The sequence below is a fragment of the Ambystoma mexicanum genome, chromosome 4q, assembly GCF_040938575.1.
Source record: "Ambystoma mexicanum isolate Mex_15411 chromosome 4q, UKY_AmexF1_1, whole genome shotgun sequence".
NCBI classification, from domain to species: Eukaryota; Metazoa; Chordata; class Amphibia; order Caudata; family Ambystomatidae; genus Ambystoma; species Ambystoma mexicanum.
Window position 1 is genome coordinate 1036805728 of NC_090928.1, and position 22430 is coordinate 1036828157.

Genomic DNA, 22430 nt, shown 5'->3' on the forward strand with positions numbered 1-22430 from the left:
TCGAAAACATTTTTTTAATATATATTTTTTAATATATATATTTTTTTGAGGGGTCCCACCCCTTCATCCCCCGTTTTTGTGGTAAAAAACACTTTTTTACCTACACAGAAACCCAAAAATAAACATATAAATAATTCGAACCTTTGGTTTTCGACCCTATTGACTCTCACCTTTTGCATTTGAGCGTTTTGTAATTGATCCTTTGACTGGACACTTACAGGAATGACATTATATTGTGCAACAAACCCTAAAAAAAATGATCCAAATGATTTCACAATATAGATTTTATTGACTGGTTGTTACAGAAAAAAGTGAGTTGTAATGTTTTGTGCACCCTCCAAACGTAACCTAGAAGAGATTGATATTCTCAGTTATTCTAATAACAGGTAGCGTTCAGAAATGTTACAAAACGGATAACATCTGTCATTGCATCTGTATGTATAAAAAGGTCTATGGAATTAAGAGTTCGGGGAAAAGGAAAGTTACATTAGTAACTACGGCCAAAAAGAGTGTAGAATTTAGCAGGGTTCTTGTTGCAGATACATGTGGCCCCGGACTGCAGCTCACTGAGAGGCTTAAAGGGGATGCAGAGACTTTTTGCTCCCATCGATGGAGCTCCAGGCTCAAGATCTTGATCCCTTGAAGAAAAAAAAAAAGAGAAATGAGTTCTTGGCTCCAGCCCAAACGAGACATGAACGTGCAATGAGAAAGTCAAGCTTATTCGTTTATTCTACCATGCAGGACCGCTGGAACATCGTTCACATTTTGTACCATCGATGTGAATGAGCTATACAATTTAAACCATTACGTGCCTTCTTCAAACAAGACTTTGCTCTAAAAATAATTCCTTGGTTAAAAAAATGATCATGGCCACACAGCAATATTTGACTAAACAATACACTAATTGTATCAAACAGTGTGAATGTTGACTGTTGAACTAAACGCAATAAAGATGCATTTTCGGGTGTGCTGAAAGAACTTGCAACTAATCAGTGAGTAAAACAAGCATTTGGCAAATATCTGGTCATGTTAAAGTCTATTTTTAGCACGTCAAAAAATGCCAAAGTGTCTTGAAGGTGGAGGAGACCAAGAAAGAAGTTATAGGTTGTACCCAGTCAACACTCAAGAACTACACACAAGTAACCAAACCGCAAAGAGCTATGTAATGACTGGGAATATATGAATATCATGTAGCTGTGCAAAGGATTGGAGACAATACTGATTTATTTGTGATTTGTAAGGCAACACTACGAGAACAGTCACTTACAGGAGCACCAGGTGGAGGATGAGAAGGTACAATATATGAATGCTCATAGGCCTTGCACCATTTTTAATCAGTCAAGATTGCCATTGGAAGAAATTTGGTAGCTAAGATATCAAGCATCCACTGGGAGCAATTGCATGTCAAAAAGTTTCTCGTCAAATGGGATTTGAGAAACAAAGCTAGATCTCATATCAAGTTAACCATCATCCACTGTGTGAAACTGTTTTGGGGAACTGTGGGTTTAAAAAAGTAGACTGCTTTGTACACTAAAAGTACTTTGTATTGGATTTGGGTTGATAGAGATCCAGCAAACTCTGCCTCCGAAGTGGCCGAAAGGGACAGATCAGCAGAGAATGCGGAGTATTCTGTATCTAGTAATACCAGGTACAAGAGTTTATTGTAATGTTCATGTTGAACGTAAGGATGTGGCATCATTCCCAGGACATCACAGAAGCTTCAGAGCGGTAAGACGACGGGGAGTGAAGCTTGTCAATTTATTTTCAAATAAAATGGGTCATAAAAACACGAAACAAAAATTAAACATTACTTTTGGGGTTGGTGTTTTGGCTTAATCATTCCAATATTTAACACATCTGGCATTTCCAATTTACATATTTGAGCTGAAATTATGCTTCTACGAAGGGTGTGCATTAATAAAATCGTGGGATAAAAGTTGTCTGTAAAAAGAAAACATGCCAAAAATGCAGTGGTTTCACCCAGTAAAGGTGTACCCATTATAACATTTAAGGGGAGCGGGTCCTCTGCTCCCCCTTTATTTATATAGCGCACCAAACAGAGAGGTATCTAGGCGCTTATGCTTAAGAGATTGGTTACAGTGCTTATGGTTATAGAAAGAAAGCACAGGAAGTGATGACATCGTAGAGAGCAGTACCAAGGCAATTATATCACACGCAAAATGAGTTCAAGTGAACACATTCTTAAATGGTATAATGGGTCCGAGGGCTGCAGGGGTCTCACGCGCATCCACTGTAGGGATTGCGGCCGCAGGCGCAAAATCACTGCCTTTTTGCTGCGACTTTTAACACATGGAACCCTATGAAGATGATGGTGAGATTTAATTTAGGTTGTAGCACCCCATTGATTATCACCGTCATCGTCCTGTGTTTCCAAACAAAAGTCTACCCATTCTACCACTAGAAATGGAGACAAAGTAATTTGTTCGATTCAAATCAGGTTACTTTGCCATTTACTTATCCCTAAGGCCTGGAACGGATCAAGTTTTCTTGTTTGTCACCGTTAGCAAAAGTCACAACTACTTACTCACATCATAAATGTGTTTTTACAATTTTTATTTTTACTAATTTCTACAGTGCAACACATTTTTTTATGTGTGGCTAAGTATTGCACTTCAACTATTTGTGGAAATTAACATTTGAGGAGTTTATATTTTGTTGCAGATGGTTTCAATCCTTGAAATAAAAACCTTTTTACCTAACTTGTTAATCAATTCATGTACTCTGATATTAGTTTTTTATTCGTATTGGTTTATAACAACCTTATACAAAAAACATTCCCTTTACATTAATTCAAGTTAAAACATGTCAAAAGAAAATCGATTCAATTCAATTAAATGAGTACTATTACAAAATCCAAGATGGAGTACAATTAAAACACCCAAAGAGGGCAATAATATCCAACATCAATGATAAAATAGTAAAGTAAGAAAAAGAAAAGGAAGGAAAACAAAAAACAATAAGTTCATACAACTTCATCATACAAGAATTAACATACAAAGACGGTAAAGTGATAAAAATCATACAGGTATGAAAAAACTAACCACACCTATTAAAATTAATCAATTAATTTCAACTTGGTTAAGGTGGTCACTAAAGTAATTAAAAGTGGTGTAGGCTGACCACTAAAAATCCTATCGAAAAAGGAATCCTCATTAAGATAAACCTACATCATGAACGAACTTGGAGAAGGTCTGTACTCTTAGGGCTTGCAACGCAGAGAATTGAATAGATATATTGCTGAATACAGCGAGATCACTGGAATGAGCCCGCAGATGACGCTGTGTGCTGCAGGAGCAGCACGCATACACTGCAAAGGAGAGGTAAACCCTGCTGGAGCTGCTACCACCTCAGTGCATTCCCCCGCTTCCTTTTCTGATTTAATACTAAGAATTGCATGCCGAAATTGATCTGCAACTAATCTCGCAGCATAATTCAATTAGGGCTACTTTTGATCCCCAGCGCCGCTAAGGCGCACTCTGAACCTGCAACGCCAGCCCTGCATACGGCCTACCACAAGGTTTACAAATGACCGCCACATCACCCTAGCAACAGCCGTAACTGCTGCGGATTGCCCATTGGCTCCCCACCTGCTTGTCCACCGACCGGCGAAGCCGGCCCTCCGACGAAGGCCCAAAGACAAAGGCTCATGTCTGAGCCTGTCGGCGCCAGGAGCCGGTTGTCCCCACGACTGCAGCCTGAATTCACGAGACCGCCCGGATCAACCTTGGGTAAGCACCTGATCTGTGTATTGCCCTGTCCCCTAGTTAAAGTGCAGCAAATATACAACAACCAACCAATTTGCTCACAGGGCCCCTCGGCCTCTACCTTCAGCCCACGTCGGCTCTGACATTGCTGATGCAGCGAAATATCACCATCAGCGCCCCCAAGTTCTCAGCCATTATCCCTCACTGTTCTCTGGCAAGCGTGGAATGTCATCGCCACCAAGAACCCCACCAGTGCCACTATTAACTACTTCTAGCCCTTTGTTATTCGAAGGTCCTACACACGTGTTCTCGATTCCTACCTTGCCATTACTCGGATTGTCAGCCTTACAGCGCACTAACTAGTCTAAGGCCGCTCGCTACACAAAACAGTGCTAAACCTTGGTGGAGGTGCTTTGCGCCTGCATGTTGAAGCCTACAACCTGTCACTGTAGTGACTAGTGTACTCTTAGTCCCCTTTCCTCCATACTGCATGCGCGTCCCTTCCAAGGGATGTGAGACAACCTTTTTCACCAGAAAAAGCCTTCTTCCCCTTTAAATTTAGTGGCACAGCCCAGGGAGCATGCGCTGCACTGACTCCGCCCTCCGGCACCACACCTCAGTCCACATTGACACATCGACAATAGATTTAACATTGTCTAATGACACCAGTATTATTAGGGGGCGGTTGGTGGGACGTATGGAGGAAATAGGACTAAGAGTACGTTAGTCATTATGGTGAGTAACTTGTCCTGTCCCCTTTCCTCATAGAGCATGGGCGATTACAACTGAATGTAGCCCCAGGGTGGAGAGGAGACCCTCCTCAAGCAATTAGGTTCCTGAGAACCTCCTTTTAAAAAGCTGCGTCAGATCTAGAGCCTGCATCCAAACAGTAATGCTTGCAGAAAGCCGGGGGAGTGGCTCAGGTGGCCGCCCTGCTTATGACTTGCCAAGGGACATGGCGCTGGAATGCGATGGCCGTTGCCTTGGCCCTGATTGCGTGGGCATGCATGTTGGCCGGAAGCGGGTTGTGCTGGTCGAGACCATCCATCGGGCTATGGAGGCCTCATGGCCGGGTCTTGAGCCTCCGAATGTGACAAATGGGGAATCCGATTTGCGGAAGACCTTGGTCCTGTCCAAGTAGAACTTCAGGGCACGCTCGACATCCAGGCAGTGCAGAACTCTGAGCTTCATTCTTAGGATCGGCAAAAAACATAGGAAGGACTATTTCCTATGTCAAGTGGAAAGCAGATGGCACCTTGGGCAGAAATGCCAGGTGTGTCCGCCAGACTACTTTGCCCCCGTGAAAGGTATGGTTCTGGATTTTGCTGACTCTACGAGCCAAGGTAAGGCCTACCAGTAAGGCCGTCTTGATGGTGACCATCCTGATATCTGCGGATGCCATTGGCTCAAACGGTATATGCGCCAGGGCGCCCAAGACTATGTTAAGGTCCCACAAGGGGTGTGGGCTCTTGATGGGCGGGTAGAGCCTTGCAAGCCCAGTCAATTGTTTCTTGACAATAGGATTGGAGGAGAAGATCCCCTCCTCTGAGTTCCTGTAAGCCCCGATTGCTGCGAGGTATGTGCGGCAGGTTTTCCCCATGGACCCCCGAGTGGGCGAGGTGAGCAGAGAAGGAGAGCACGTCGTCCAAAGTACATGCCAGGGTGGCGATATCCTTGGAGTCTGTCCAGTGGCATAACCTGGTCCATTTACTTTTATACCATTTACTTTTATACTGGGCCCTGGTAGCCTTGCTCCTTGCGCCCTCTATGATTTCCAGATTAGCCTGACAGAGGCTGAGGTGCCGCAGCATTACCTGCTCAGGCACCACGCTGTGAGGGCTAGTTTCTGAGGCACGACGTGGATGACCCTGCCCCCCTGCTGCACCAGAAGATGTGCTGGGCCCGTCAGGAGGTGAATCTGAGGTATCCCCGAAAGGCTGAGCAGCTCCGAATATCATGGCCTGGCCAGCCACCATGGCGCTATTAAAATGATGTTGAGTTGGCGAGACTTCTTGATCTTGCAAACCACTCTGTGAATTAGCGGAGTGGGCGGGAAGGCGTAAGCCGTCATGCCGTTCCACTGAAGCCAAAACGCGTCGCCCAGGGAGCCGGGAACCTGTCAGGAGGGGAACTGAGGGCACTTCTTGTTGTGCCGGGTGGTAAAGAGATCCACCTTGGAATGACCCCACCTGTTGAAGATCTCCTGAATAACGAGGTCGTTTAGCTGCCACTCGTAATTGTCCGTTCCTAACCTGCTGAGCCTGTCCGCCTCCAGGTTGGATTCCCCCAGAAGATGTACTGTGTGAGGTAGATGTATGGGTAGATGTGGAGGTCCTGCGCTCTGAGGAGGGCAGCCGCCGTATTCATGAGCCTGGTAAGGACCCTGGGGGACGGATTGAGGCCAAAGGGAAGGACCTTGTATTGAAAATAGTAGCCCATGATCATGAACCGTAGGAAAGAACGACGGGACTGCCAAATCGGGATGTGTAGGAACGCGTCCTTCAGATCCAGGGAGCACTTCCAGTTTCCCTTACACAATACTTCCGCTATAAAAGCTGGCGTAACCATCTTGAAATTTTGTAGGGGTAAGGAGAGATTGAAATGGTCAAGCACAACTCTCAGGCCTGCCTGGTTTTTCTTCTGAAAGTTGAAAATCCTGGTGTAAAAGCCCAAGCCTCGCTGGAAGGCTGGGACTTCCCTGACTTCCTGGCTCTCTACGAGCGACCGGATCTCTGCCAGAAGAGTTGCTGTCCCAACCTGAAGGAGTGGAGGAGGGAGGTGAGGCTGGGATGGGTAGGCGGTACCCCGTGGATACTACGGAGAGGATCCAGGGGTCCGCGAAATTCTGGAGCCAGAAATTTGCATGGAGAGCAAGCCTGCCCCCACCTGAGACATGTGGACCCGAAGGGGCGTGTCATGCCTTTTTTCCCCTCGGAGGCTGTCGCGGAGGAGGGTGGACTGGAAAAAGCCATCTACCCCCCCTTTTTGTTGCTTGTGCCGGATCCGAGACGGCGAACGGTCCGGCTGCCTGGATCTCCGTTCCGGGAAGCAGCAGAAACCTCCATACGCGCTTCTGTGACTGGGTGTACGACTTGGGTGTGGTCTTTGTCAAGATGGATAAAGACTTGGCCGTTTGTGAGCTGTATTTGTCCAGCTCTTCGTCAGTGGTGGAGTGGAAGAGGTGTCGACCCCCTCCCCCCCTCGATCGGTAGATCTAATATGCGTTCCTGGACGTCCAGGTTGAATTTCGTCGCCCGGACCCAGGCTGTCCTTCTCATGTCCATGGCGATACAGATGGCCCGGCCAGAGGTGCCAATATGGGCCATGATGGATTCCATGAGGTCTTGCGCCACAGCTTGGCCTCAGCCAGCCCCGCCTTAAAACGTGATTGGCTCTGCACAGGGAGTTCCGGGAGGAAGTCTGCAATTTCCCGCCATAACCTTTGGTTAGCAGCAGCCAGCATGGCATCGGCGTTGGCCTGACGAAGATTCAAGGATGTGTTGGAATAGAGTTTCTACCCGTACACCTCCAAGATCTTCTCCTCCTTGCCTAGAAGCGCCGCAGGGGAGGCGGCTGAGGACGACTGAGGCTTGGAGTACAGTGATGCCACAGCGATCACCGAGGAGCGTGGCTGAGGATGGGCCGATAACAAGTGTGTATCCCCCTCCATCTGCCTGTACTTGGCGTCGATTGACTAGCTGGACAGAGTGGGGCTTGAGCCAACCCTTCTTGGCCAGGGAGACTACATCGGTCTGCAGAGGAATCCCCATTTTGGCAGAGGGGAGTCTCATGAGGACTTCAGCCAGAACCCCCTCTGCCGGCTGCTCAACCTCGGGTTGGGGTAGGCCCAAGAAACTCTGCCAGCCGCGCAAAACATTTGTGGAAGGCACTGACGGAGGATGGCATGTCCGGATCCTCCTCCTCTTCCGTATCCTGCAGATCAGGAGGATTCTGCGGAGGTGGAGGAGTAGCCGGAGGCTGGGGTACAGTGACCGCGACCGGAGGCTGAGGAGGAGGCGGCGAAGACTGGTACGGAACCACCTGAGGAATCGGTTGGGGAGCCGGAGGCAGCGGCTGTGCCGGGGCCTGGGGTGCCGGCTGAGGCGCTTGTGGTGCCGCTAGCATAGGCGGGAGGACTTTCCTGATGGCGTCCTTGAGGATAACCCCCATCCAAGGTGACTTCATGAGCCAGAGGAACCTTTTGAAGAACCCCTCTTCACTGGCCGGAAAGGTGCTAGGGGGTACTGGTGGGTAGCCGGGAGCTGCTGGAGCCTCTGCATACCTTACCTGTATGGACGCAGTGGGAAGCTGCCCTGTGCATAAGAAGGATAGGCTGTAGGCCACGTACCTGGTTGAGGCCAGTCCCACCTTGACACTCGTTCTTCGCCAAACTCCTGGAATAGCGTGACAGGTGCCTCCGCCTGGCGCGGCAGCCATCTTGTTAAGCTGCCTGCCACGTGCCTGCAATGAGTTGCTCGGCTCGCTGGGCCCAGCCTCCTCCAAGACTCTTTTGTGTGGATCACAAGGCCTACCCTGCTCCTCTGGCCTAGGCCCAGTAGGTGAGACAACCTCAACCCGGGGGTCGGTAGAGCTGCGATTAGGCGCCCCCTCGGACGTATTGCTGGCACTAGGTAATAGCCCCTCGGCCATATTGCCGGTACAAGGGCGGAGCCCCTCGGATGACAATCCGGAACACTGCCACCAGGAGGATCCCCCTGGCCGAAGGCCGGTAGCTGCAGCAGCTTCGGTGCACGTGCTGGTACAAGGACCTGAACGTGCGGGAGAGTCCTTGGGAAGGTGTCTCCTTTGCGGGGTGCGATGGAAAATAGCAGCCCTACCTTGGGCTTGGCTCGGTGTTTCACGAAGTTCTTGAGGTCTTCTGGAGGTGACTTCTGGAAGAGCTCCCTCCACCTGGCTAGTCTGTTCTTCAGCGCTTTCGATGACAGAAAGCCACATGCTGTACAAGCTTACCAACCGTGGTCTGGGACAAGGAAATGCAGGCAGAGGGTGAGGGGGTCTGAAGTTGGGAAGAGCCTGTTGCAGGATGGACACCTGCTGAACCCTGTGGAAGTCGACATGCGCCGGGGAGGAGCGTGATGCCTGAGGACTGAGTACCTGAATGATAGAGACAAAAAAAGACAAAGAGAAGAAGTATCCGCGTGTGGAATTACATGGCCGAAGCCAAACCCAGGAGCGCTGGTGAATTCGGCCCGTTCCCGTCGATGCGGAAAAGGGGCCCGGGGTGTGGCGCCGGAGGGCAGAGCCAGGGCAGCACATGCTCCTAGGCCACACCCCTGCGCGCCTCTAAATTTAAAGGGGATGAAGGTTTTTTCTGGTGAAAAAGTTTCTGTCTCCCGTCCCTTGGAAGGGACGCCCATGCAGTATGGAGGAAAGGGGATGGGACGTAAGAGTATTATTAATACCATGCCCATTGCTAGAGTTGTTGACCAAAAGTTGTGTATTGATGGTTGTAACTGCCCCATTTCATGCTAAATGCTGCACACCTGTGTCCAGATTACTGCCTTTGCATGCCTATTGTTAGCGCTGATGACCCAAAATGTGTGTATTTTATGCCAAATGCTATACACTTGTGCACTGTACACTGCCTATTGTTAGCACTGTTGACCTAAAATTCATGTGTTTCTTGTAGTATCTGCCCCATGTTTTGCTAAATACGTGTGTACGAAATGCTGCTCTTGCCGGATTTAGTCAACTGTCCTAACCTATGTTAGATCAAGACTGATTTCTTTGCCTGGCAAATACATCATTACAGCCGTCACCTAGTCGACACACTGCATGCATTGCCCAAACAGCCACGTCAGTATCTAGACCTAAGGAGAATGCCAGCCAGTCGAATATGTCCATATCTCTCACCAAACAATACACTCAACTTAGCCAGACCCCTACACAGACTGGGACTAGATCCATACTATCCCTAAACAATCATTCCAGACAGAACAATGAGAGTCTTTTCACCTAATGCTGAAGCACTACAAATCGCGGTCACAAGTGGAGTACCCAAAGTCTCTTGCGTTTCTCCAAAGTTATACAATATTTTCATGAAACCTTCATTTGACCGCCTCAATGACTTGGGTGTCACCTATACCAACTATGCACACAACACCAAAATCCTCATCCCCCTTCACAGGCGACCATGACATCGACTCAGCTACCCTCAATGCCATCTTACTATCCAAGCCTGGGTGGCTCACCATGGTCTGTGCCTGAACGACGAAAAGACGGAGCTGCTCCTCATAGGATCACAACTCCGTCTCTCTAAACTAAACAAATCCTTCAAAACCAAAATTGACGGCAACACTATAAAAGTATCCAAAGAACTAAAAACCCTCGGTTTCTACCTGGACTCTTCACTCACACTATCGAAACAAGTGAATGCCACCGCATCAGCAACAGGATACACCTGTAAACTCATCAATGCCTGCAGACCATTCCGGTCACCTGACAGTTGGATCACTCTGGCCAGAGCCCTCATTCTGACTAGACTGGATCACTGCAACGTCTTCTATGCGGGCACTAAGTACCAAAACATCAAAAAACATCAAGTATTAGAAATCAACGCCTTAAGAGCTGCACCTAACATTCCTAGAACTACCCACATCTCTACAACTAGACAGAATGCCCACTGGCTTCCGGTTCAAGAACGCATTGTCTTCAAAGCACTCACCTTGACGCATAAATGCCTACACAGGTCAGCTCCCACATAACTGTCAGATAAAGTATCCAGATCCCAATCCAACAGGCCTACACGCCCGGCATACATGCAACTACTAGCAACACCGAGATTCAAACTACACAAAGCAGGAGGTAGTAGCTTCCCTACAATAGCCACTAAACATTGGAACACCCTACCAGCCAAACTGAGGACTGAAAACTCTTTCTGGACCTTCCGTAAACAACTGAAAACCCAAGGTCTATGTAACTGATCTATTTACACATAACTATGTAAATAACTATTGTCATGAGTCCACTTGTGCTGTTCGTATGCAACTATATAAAGTACTGTATTACCATGTAAACAACTTTATTAAGTGTCCCTTATGATGTACATACGTAACTAAGAAAACAACTATTTCCTCACATGTAAGAAAAGCACTCATATGCCCACGGGTTAGGGGCCCTATAAAAATTTCAAAATAAATATGCTTCAAAGATTCTACATCTTGATGAAATCTGCAGCTATTCTCAACGCTGAGTTCCTAAAAAGATTGTGTATGCAAAGATTGAATCCAAGTCTAAGAAAAGTGTTCATAAAATGACAATCTGGGAATTTACTCATGTATGAAGGAATACATCCCGAGCGCTTATTCTCTAGACCTAGGTCATGGAATAATTCATTAGCACTCCTAGAATCACATGTTTTAATCCACTTAATCTATTTGTTTTAATCAAATCACTTTCATAAAGTTTCTTTTCAACTTCCTCTGAATTTGCAACGAGGATTTAATTATTTATGTTAGGGAGAATTCTCTGTTTAGGCTGAATTTCCTAACCTAGGGAGTTCCCCAGCAGCTTTGCTGGATTTTTGGGGTTTATTTTTTTTCTCCTGCCAAGAGTGAGACTCCTTTACCCTCAATCTTGGGCATGATTTGAGTGTGTTTCTTTGAATCTAGATGTGTTTAATGGGCTATGGGGTCTTTTACTCCATAGGGCTTCATGTGTTTTTGTGATGTGTGTTACACAGCACCCTCAGTGCAGTAACACAGGGGTGTCATAGTGACCCCCCAGTATAGACTCCATACCCCGGGACTGACTACTGTCTCCCAGTGTATGTAAAGTCACCATTGACTTTACTAGTCTTAAATTCTTAACAGAACCAGTACAAACCATCATATTGTGGACGTACTGGCTGGGGCAATTCAATTGCCCCGGGGTCTGTTAGTCGAAGGGGCACGTCTCCGTCCCCCCTGATCGAGTTTTGGCTGGTGGCAGTGGATACTACTTTCTATATTCAACCGCAAATATTTTCCTATGGGATTTCCCATTGTTTTAGGCTACTATCTTTATTTAATTATTTACGGTAGCCTCGAACATACCGCCGGTTTATTTAATTAATATTAATTCTCCGGTTGGTATTTTTTGCCAAAACTTGATTCTAAAATGGCGTTTGTGTTCTCTTCTGTGACTCCAACCCAAGTCGAGCCTTTTGTTCCACTTTTTGGCGGGCTTCTCCACAGAAGCCCTCCAAAGTGGTGCCACTCTGTCTGGGGTACTTAGGAGGGGTGGAGGGGGATTTAGGCACCCTGGACTGAGTTGCCTAGGCAACTCAAGTCGCACTCCGTCCTGATTGGCCCAAGTGGAGAGCTGGCCGGCTCACCACTTAGCATGTTTGAGTGACAGCTAGGCTGAGTAAATCGGGGTTTTCTGCATAAAAGCAGGGCTTTGGGGACTGGAACTTCAGAAGTCGCCACAGGACCTAAGAATCCGGTGAGGAAGAAGCTGAGCCGACCTACCACGACGCCACCACCGGTGGAGTCCTGCTGGACCGTTTCACGCCTTTTCCCAACGACAGAGGAGATCTCCCGCCGGAGAGTCTTCTTCCTTTGACTGGTGGGGATAACCAGTTTCACCGTCTTTTCGCCTTCCCGACGTACCTCGTGGCTGCCTTGCCTGTGCCAAGCACCCCGGCAACCGGGATACCACGTTTTACCACGACCGCGAACAAAGGTACCACCTTTAACCGGAAAGCTCCGCGGCTGGTTTCTTCCCTGGTAGTGCAACGACCTTCATCTTTCATCCAAGTCGAGATCTTCTCTTCCCCTGGACGACGACGCGACTTGCACCCACTGCCAGGAACAACTGCCATCGCTGGAGGATCCTTCCCACTTAAGGTACCGTGTCCCGCCAGGCTTCCCTTGCTACCGACTGTACGGGGTAGATTTAGCCCCCGGCTTTCGAACCTGGGTTAGCCTGGGACACCCTTGCTAAACTTTCCTAAGCCTCTCTAAACTCTTTTTGAACTCTCTGCAAGACTTTCTAAGCCTAGTGTAACTGTGTGATCTTGGGCGCATTTGTGTTCTGCTCTCTCTAAGAGTGGGCCCAGCCTTTGAACTTTGGTTTACCAGTGACTTTTGCTCTTCTGCTTTGCTAACAGCGTTCCTAAATCTTAGAGTGGTGTACCTTTCCATATTCTGTCTCCCCCCCCCTTTCTCACAAACTTATTGGAGTGCCATCTAGTTAAGCGCTCACCTCTGTATGAAAATAAGTGGTGTTTTACTGAGACTTATCCGATAAGGAAAAAGGAGTGTATATATTACAATAGTAACTGTGTTTAGAATATTTTACAACAAGAGTGCTGGAGTGTTTCAAACAGTGTGCTTTTAAATAAATAATTATATACTTTGATACCAAAGCTCTGGTCAGTGTTTGCTTGTATTGGTGTGTCTGAGTGCCTATTGTGTATACTTTGCATACTGCCTAACTCTTCATGAGAGAAGTCTGACTGCTCAGCCACAGCTACCAGGTAAATGTGGGTGGTACAGACTGCTACCAAGTGGGTTTACTGCTAACACCTGTAGTCCTAAATCTTTTGCAGTGTTCCCTAAGGGAACTGCACAGGTTTCTGCCTAACAGTTTACATTCAGCGTAGTAAATGTTTTTAAACATTTGCACTTAAAGTTGCTCAAACAACCTTGGTCAGATTTATCAATCTGGGTGCATAGCACTGATTTAAGGTATTTTGCCTCTGCATCATTTTCCTATATAGGGATGGCCATTACATAAATAGATAGCAGCCCTAGTTCACACCTTACAAACACAATAGGGATGCATTTTGGCAAACTAAAATGCCTTTTGCCAAATTTTCCCTTATTTCCCAAAATCAAAATCATCCTAGAATGAACGAATTTCAACTCCATACAGGAACGCAGGAAGTACTTTTATTTATAGAACTTTACAAGTGGGATTAGAGTGAATCTGAAGTACCGCAGCGCAATAAATTGCATCTGCATTCCAAATTGGGTCCCTTTCTCGAATAATTTAGCACGTAGTCCTACACGGTGAGACACTATTGCCAAAATAAAGCCCAGGTATCAAATTCTGAACCACCACCAATTTACAATCTCCCAACATCACACTAATGAACAGGCCTTGCTCTGGAGCCATTAAAATACATCACATTTATCTACTGAGGGTTGACTTTCAATTAATTCCTGTTATTGTAGTCACAAACAGGAAATGAGACGCTGTAAGCCCACTTGGGTCCGGTCTAATAAAAAGTATGTTGCCTGCATAGCTTAACCAAGAGATTTGGTCACTTGCAAATTTTGGCAGCAATGGGGCCCAACTACTCCCCCAAAATCAGACCACTATAAATGAAACAAACAGGGAGTCAAAACACATCCCTGCTTCAGCCCTGTTCCGGTAGGAATTGCTTTTGAGACTCAACCCTTCATATCCAACCTAATTCTAAGCGTAATATTTGCATATCGAAGAATCGCTAAAAGGGTTTCTAGGAAATTCAATTTTTTATATGTATACCAAAGTCGCAATCTATCCACCATGTGAAACGCTTCAGTCAGGTCGACACAGGCTACATACAGAGGGTCAGCCCCTTTTTCCAGCAAGCTTTTTCAATTAGGACATTAATGACAAGACTGTTCACCTACACCGCTATGCCCCTCCTGAATCCAGTTTGGAATTTGGGTAGACCATTTGTTTTCAGGATCCAAGCTTTGATTTCTTGCAAAGTAAGTGCAGAAAAGTTCTTACTTTCTGGGTCCAAGGAGGGTTATGGGGCAGTAACTTACTCGACAAATATGCTCTCCCTGCTTAAAAATGGGGATAGTGATTGAGGTTTTCCATGTCATAGGAGTGGATCTAGTTTCCAAAATATTTTTATTACATAGACAGTTTGAGCCTGGAGCTTATGAGGTGCAGCTACTACGTATTATTGCTAAGATGTGGTCTTCAAAGATTGTCAGAGCCCAAACTTCTCCATTTGAGGAATCACTCGGATTAACCAAATCTCCTTTGTAAAACTCCAAAAAGTGTGATGTCCAGCGACTCTTGCCCACTGGATTATTGAGTGCCTCGAACTGAAGGTTGTTCTTATTCTGTAGAAGCACCCAGAGGTTCTTGGCATATTTTTTTAAAATCGCCTTTAACATATTACGCTATCCCGCTGTATCAGCAAGTGCCTATACCCCTTTCCCAATTTTTGTACCCTTGCTTCAATTTCCAGATTCTTTCCATTCTTAATTCTGTGTCAGTGCACCTAATCTGAGCTGATTTAATCTCTTGCCTCAGTTATTTTTTTCTGATTTTGCACAAGTTCATCATACTTGTGGGAACGGGGGGGGGGGGGAAGTTTGACAAGGCTGCCTACCCTTACAAAATTCCCCAATTTTATTGATAATACAAGTTGAAAATATCCTTGAAGAGAAAGCTGTTCATGTATGTGAAAATGTAGACGAGTGCCAGACCCTATTAAATTTCCGTGATAAATAGATTTGACATTTTGGGATTCCAAGTGATCTGAGTTTTTGCATGATCAACCTCCAAGTTCCTACAAGAATTGGAGGAAAACGATCTAGATGTCCAACAGCTGCAATTAACATGTTGCTAGTGTTCGAATTGCTAACATTTGTGGAAAAGATGGTCAGAAAAATAATTTCCACACAATTATATGCGGGCGAGCCTTCCACAGGCCTCCCCAAACATTATTACCATAACCCACCCCCCCCCAGATAATTTTATAGAAATAAGCAGTACGAAATTCAGCATTTTCAGTCCCTGTATTTTTTGCTGCAAAATGATGGGGTGATACCACTGAAAATGGTCACCACATGTCCAGCTCTGGCACAGACTTTAAAAATCATTAAAGGGGAAAGGCTTTGATCATCCTAGCAATTGTGTTCTCAGGAGTTTAGGCTTATGGAACCATCATAGGCTGGTACGGAGAACGCCCAACAAGCAGATAAGGTTGGGTATAGTGAAGGGGACTAGGGAATCTTTCAAAGAGCAGGGAGAGCAAGGGTAGCTGGAAAGAGTTTTAGCAGCAGAATGGGGCACAATATGGCACAACTTGGCTTCTCAATAAAAGTACCTATTAATCACGCTTTAGGGAGCTTTCTGAACACACTACACAGAGCAGTAAAGGTAGAAGGCCGCTGGCTTAAAATGCATACTGAGACATCCAGGCTGCATAACTCCTCAGAAGAAGGGGTGGGGCTGGTCTATGGCTGCGATGATGTGATGAGGAAAAGCGCTGCTCTGGAACCAGATACAGAGGCTGCCGTCAAGATCTGTTGTATGTGTACTGCAAATGACAGGACACGATTGGAAGGAGATCATGAAATGAGTGCAGCCGGCATTGCTAAGGGCAAGCCAGAACAGCAATGGCCGAGTCTTCCTCTGCAAGACCACCAGTGGCATGACCTAGACCAGCCGCAGCACACAATTAGATGCTTTGGAGTGCTTCAGCCTGGCCCTTTCGGGATTCTGGAGATTTGGCAACTCATTTTTGCTGTCCTGCTAAAGAAGTCCTGACAGCCTGACATTTTGAGACAGGACTTGTTGGGTGGAAGGTTGATATCTATAAGGGAATTATAGGTTGGTCTGTCCATCACCCCTCCCTTTCATGCTAATTCCCTGATCTTGCTCTAAATTGGTTTCTCGCCCAATATAAATAGGATCATCCTTTGTCATCCATTAGCTGGTACTGTCCCCAATTGCCAGGAAAGCTAAGTGTAGCTGTGTCCCCTTTGCCTCTATTTTGGTGGGGCTCAGTGGATTTCTTCTGCGTGTCATAAGTGACACCTCCCGCTATTGTATAGCTATTGGTAGCCTTTTCCTTCCTTTCCTCGAGTAGCTTACTGTTGAACCTTTGGATCACTGGTTTGGGTTCTAATGATAAGTGAAACAAGTCATTATTTTAAACATCCTGATCTAGTTTTTTGGCAATCGGGCTCTGTTGTGCTACAATATCTGGTTGCAGCTCCCCATTTGTTTGGAATGCCATATTCCAGCAGTTTTGCCTCTGCCTTCGCCATTTGCCATTCGCCATTCTGGTGCCACTTAATTCTGCAGTGTTCATGCTCTAGCTGCAAGAAGACTCTCTGGGAAACGAACAAGTTACTTTCTTACCTGGTAACGTTCTTTCGATGGGATGGTCCGACGACGTATTCCATATCCATGACAGGTAATGTCCACAGCTGTGCTGCTTCGGAAAATCTTCGGCGTCTGCGTCGATGTTTCGATGCGCCGACCCCGAGGACCTCCTCCTCTGACGTCACCCGATGTGATAAGTAGGACGCACGACGCCCATAGCCTCAGTTGTAGTTTTTTCCCCCAAAACGTGTGCCACCAGTTTTCTGCCAGTCAGACACACAAGGCATTGTGGAACGCAAGCTGCAATCGCAAAAGAAATTCTGCAGCGGGGAAGGTAGGGAGGGAGTGATATGGAATACGGCGTCGGACCATCCCATCGAAAGAACGTTACCAGGTAAGAAAGTAACTTGTTCTTCGAGGGGATTGGGTCCTCCGACGTATTCCATATCTATGACAGACTCCCAAAGCAGTACCAAGCAAGGAGGTGGGAAATTAATTTAGATCACAAATTTAGGATGCCCAATCAAATTGCGGAATACAGGGCTGCCTTGCCAAAGGCCAGATCCTGCCCTCTGATGGAATTGAGGGAATAGTGACGTGCAAAAGTATGTACTGAAGCCCAGGTAGCTGCATCACAGATGTGACGAATAGGAACACCCCTCTGCAGGGCAGTAGACGCAGCCACTCCCCTGGTAGAATGGGCCCGCAAGCCAGCCGGAGGGTCCTTACCCGCCAAGCGGTAACACTCGGAGATAGCTAAAATAATCCAACGAGACAAAGTCTGTTTCGTCACAGCTTGTCCCAAACGCTTTCCAGCGTTACCAATGAAAAGTTGATCGTCCACTCTGACCCGGGACATACGCGAAATATAAAAGCTCAACGCTCTCCTAGGATCAAGCCTATGGAGCCTCTCCTCTTCCTTACCAGGATGTGGAGGAGGATAGAACGCTGGAAAAACAACCTTCTGGCTCAAATGAAATTCTGAAACCACCTTCGGAAGAAAAGAAGGACGAACTCTAAGGACAACCCTGTCCTTATGAAACACAGTGAAGGGTGGCTTAACTGAAAGTGCCTGTAACTCACTCACTCACTCTGCGAGTGGAAGTAACCGCAACCAAAACACAGTTTTCAGAGTTAACAGTCTCAAAGGGCAAGAATGCAAAGGCTCAAATGGAGCACCCATAAGAAACTTAAGAACGAGGTTCAAATCCCAACCGGGCACCACAAAAGGTGACGGAGGGAACACATTAGTGAGCCCTTTCAAAAACTGAGAAATTAAAGGAATCTTAAAATAGGAACATTCTTCAGACGAGCGCTTAAATATGGACAGCGCCGCCAGGTAACCTTTAATGGTCCCCACTTGCAAGCCCCTGTGGGCCAAGGAAAGCAAAAAAGACAGAACCATGGGAATGTCACATTCAAAATGATCCACATTCTTAACTCTGCACCAGTCGCAGAACTTTCTCCCACGGCAACGGTACAGAGACTTTGTTGCCGGCCACCTGGCCGAGAGCAACACCTCCATCACGTCTCCAGGGAGGTCCCAATCCTTATACCTCAACCTTTCAGAAGCCAAGCGTGAAGGTTGAGGGATCTGACCTCTGGATGGAGAACCTGACCCCCCTCCCGTGAGAGGAGATCGTCTCGGTAGGGAAGACGACGTGGAGGGCAGATGGACAAGTCAAGGTGGTCAGGGTACCACATCCTCCGGGCCCACGCCGGAGCAATGAGGATTATCCGGGAACCAAACCTCCGTAACCTCCGCAGTACTTGCGGGATGACGGGGACTGGAGGAAACGCGTACAGCAGTGGGAATGACCACTCCACCACGAACGCGTCTCCTAAGGCTCCTTTTGGAGGAAATTCCCGCGAGCAGAACCTTTCACACTTCCGGTTGACACTGGAGGCGAAGAGATCTATTTGAGGGGTCCCCCAAAGGGCGAAGATCTCCAGGAGAATCTCCTGAGCCAGCTCCCACTCGTGAGAGATCGTGCTCTGCCTGCTCAGAGCGTCCGCCGTCTCGTTGTCGACTCCGGCCAGATCAACAGCCGAGATCGAAACTTCCTGCTGGATGGCCCAGAACTCGAGCTGCATCGCCTCCCTGCACAGAGGAAGTGACCCTGCCCCCCCCTTTTTGTTGAGGTAGTGCAAGGCCACTGTCTTGTCCGTCAGAATCAGGACACTCCTTCCTCGCACAGTCGGCAGAAAAGCCTTCAGGGCAAGCCTGACGGCCCTCAGCTCCAACAGATTGATATTGAGTCTGGACTCCGACAGAGACCAACGACCGCTGACTGTCAACTCGTTGGCATGAGCTCCCCATCCCGTCACGATCGTCACCTCCGGCCAGGGCAGCCAAAATGGGGCCCCCTTCATCAGATTGCCTTCGACGGCCCACCACAGAAGGTCCTGGGTGACCGAGGGCGGCACCTGAACAGGGTCCGACAGCCTGCCGGAGGACTGAGACCACTGGAGCTTGAGTGCCCACTGCAAAGAGCTCATCCGCAGACGAGACTCTGGCACCAGAAGAACGCAGGATGCCATGAGGCCGAGCAGTCTCAAGAACTCGGACGCTGGGAGATTCTGGGCAAGTTGAAACTTGTGCACCATCTGCTGAATGTGAAGAGCACTCACCCGGGGAGGAAAACACTGCCCCAGGGATGTGTCGAGCACTGCTCCGATGTACTGGAGCCGCTGCGTTGGTGTCAAATGGGACTTCTTTAAATTGAGGGAGAAGCCCAGCTTGTGAAGGGAGTGGCAGGTGACAGACAGATGATCCAGGACTTGCTCGGGAGAGCTCCCCCTGATCAACCAATCGTCCAGGTAGGGGTAGACGTGAATCCCCCCTTTCCTGAGATGCGCTGCCACCACCACCATGAGCTTGGTGAAAACCCTCGGGGCGGAGGTCAATCCGGGCAGGACCCGAAACTGAAAGTGAGAGTCTCCAACCGCGAACCTCAGGTACTTCTTGTGCTTGGGATGGATCGGCACATGGAAGTAAGCGTCCTGGAGGTCGAGAGACACCAACCAGTCCTGAAGTTGAAGGGCCTGGAGGACTTGAGAGAGAGTAACCATGTTGAACTTGTCCTTCCTGAGGAGTTTGTTCAAACCGCGCAAGTCCATGATGGGTCTCAATCCCCCGTCTTTCTTCGAAATAAAAAAATAAGGGGAATACCATCCCTTGTTCCTCTCCGCTACAGGCACCAGTTCTATGGCGCCTTTCTCCAGCAGGGCTTGAATTTTTTCTCCGCAAGGAGCGGATCCGGGCTCTTCAAAGAGAGGTTCCCAGGTGGATTGTCGTGAGGCCTCTACCGAAAGGAAGACAGTAGCCGTGGGTTATGATCTCCAGAACCCACACATCTGAAGTAATGGCTCGCCACTCTACAAGATGCTGCGCCAGCCTTCCCCCAACCGGCGAACCATGGGACCTGGCCTCATGACTGAGTGGTAGCAGCTGTGGCGTTGCCTGAGGGCTAAGAGGCAACTGCCGAGCGACCTTGGCACCTCGAGTACCCTGGTTTCCACCTCTGGCACTCTTACGGTGGTCGCTTTGACTGCTAGCTCCTCTCGCTTTACTGAAGGACGAGTAATAGCGAAAGGAATCTCCCCTCCCTCCATTGCTATCCCCTAGGACGAAAAGGCAGAGGTTGTCGAACTGCAGCGCTCAACGACTTTGCTGCAGCTTTGGATGTCTGCAATCTCTCAAGGCTCTGGTCAGCCTTGCTGCCGAAAAGATGTTCACCGTCAAAGGGCATGTTGAGGAGCCGGGACTGCACATCAGGAGCGAACCCAGACTTCCACAACCACGCAAACCTGCATATTACGGTGCTCGCCGCCATGGACCGGCTGACACAATCTCCCAAGTCCAAACCCGACTGAACGGCCTCACACATGGCATCCTTGCCATCCTGAACCATAGCAAGGAAACCATCCCGTTCGTCCCCCTTCGGGAATATGTTCAGCCGCTAATGCAACACAGTTCCACAGATTGTGTGTGAAACAAGACAAGGTTCATATGGAGTTGGCCGTCTGAAGCGCCATACCCCCTGAAGAAAACACTTTCTCCGCCCAGCCGTCAAAACGCTTGTCGTCCCTATCCGGAGGGATGGTAAGATACGAGGCCTGCTTTGCCGGGGCCATAGCCGCCTGCACCACCAAACTCTCCGGAGTGGGGTGCCTGGACAAGTAACAGGGGTCGCTACTGGCTGGATGGTATTTTCACGACAAAGACTTGCCCACTGCCGGAAGATTCTCCGGAGCAGTCCAAGCCGCCCCCACCCTTCTCTGCAGAGCCATATGAAATGGAAATACCGGGTCAGTGGGGGGACCAAGATCAAGGATGTCCGTGAGATCATCCTGAACGAACTCCCCTGGGGGAGCCGACCAACCCAAGTACTCGGTAACCCAAGACATAAGGCGCCAATATGAAGAATTAGCATGAGTGCCAGGCTCCGGCCTACAAAACTCCACCTCCGGAGAGGTGTCCAGTCCACTGGCATCATGCAGTGACTGCCTCAGGTCATCAAACTGGCTATGGCCCGAGATGAGCTCATCTGGTACCGTAACCGGAACCAAGCCGTCATCAGAGCCTCCATCACCCTCTGAAATGTACTCCAGGCGGTGAGAGGAAGACATCTGGGGACCAAAGCTGTGCCAGAGCCTTTCTAGGGGCTAACCTCATGCCACGGGGCCCCTCCGACACCACTGCCTCGAAAGGCGTGGAGGGCGCCGAACGAGTCAGCGCCGGCGTCGACAGAAACGGCGTCGAGCGAATCAGCGTCAACGTCAGCTGCAGCGCCGCCAGCATCGACTGCGTCGACACAGGCCTTGAAGGCGGAGCTCCGAGCGTGTCTCTTGACGACCTAGGTGCCGACAGCATCGACGACCCCCTCGGATGCGTAGCCTCGAGAGAAATGGTCGACGACCCTGGACGCCACAGGCGTCGACGTCTTCTTCGAAGACGGCACAGGATCACGCGGTCTCGAGCGCGTCAAGGACCGGGACATGGAATGGGCATGGCGAGAACGGCTACCCTTGTCCGAGCGGGACCTCTCCCGCGAGTCTTGCCGACCACCCAAGCCCGAAGGCGTACGAGCGGTGTCTCTCGACCGGTGCCAAATGACCCCACTCAGAGGCACTGACGACCGGTGCCCTGCGGTTCAAGAATCGCTAGCATCTGCTTCCCGAAGGAAGCCCATTCCTTCGGTGTCTCTTGCATGGAGGGATAAACGACCCGCCGACGGGCGGAGTCGTCGGAAGAGGACGGGGAAGTTGACCGATGCCGGCGCTTCCGGGAATGCCTCAAAGAGGCGGGGGAATGGTGAGACCGACTCCTTGAAGGAGACCCACTGGACTTCTGACTATGATGCGGAGAGTCGCCTCTCGAGTCATCCGTCGAAAGCCCCGCAGACCTCGACTTCTGGGGCTTAGACACCCGATCTACCGACAGCTTCTTCTTGCGTTCCAGCAAGGCCTTTGCCGTGAGCGACTGGCAGTCGACACAGTTGTCCGTATCGTGGGCCTCCCCGAGGCACCAGAGGCAGGTGTTGTGTGAGTCCCTGACCTACATCTTGGATTCACAGTCCCCGCATTTCTTGAAGCCCGGACGCGGGGTTGAAGACGAAGTAGACATCGTCACGA

The 22430-nt window shown here is 48.7% G+C and overlaps 1 protein-coding gene across 2 annotated transcripts in view; it reads right to left on the reverse strand.

Moving 5' to 3' along the window:
- Window positions 1–266: 266 nt before the first annotated feature.
- The window catches only part of EPRS1 (glutamyl-prolyl-tRNA synthetase 1), a 1308133-nt gene continuing 1285969 nt past the window's right edge, over window positions 267–22430 (reverse strand). For both annotated transcript variants that reach the window (XM_069608586.1, XM_069608585.1), the window contains one exon: window positions 267–638. In XM_069608586.1, the coding sequence (XP_069464687.1) occupies window positions 488–638 (151 nt within the window). In that variant the 3' untranslated portion in view covers window positions 267–487. The remainder of the gene's footprint in view (window positions 639–22430) is intronic.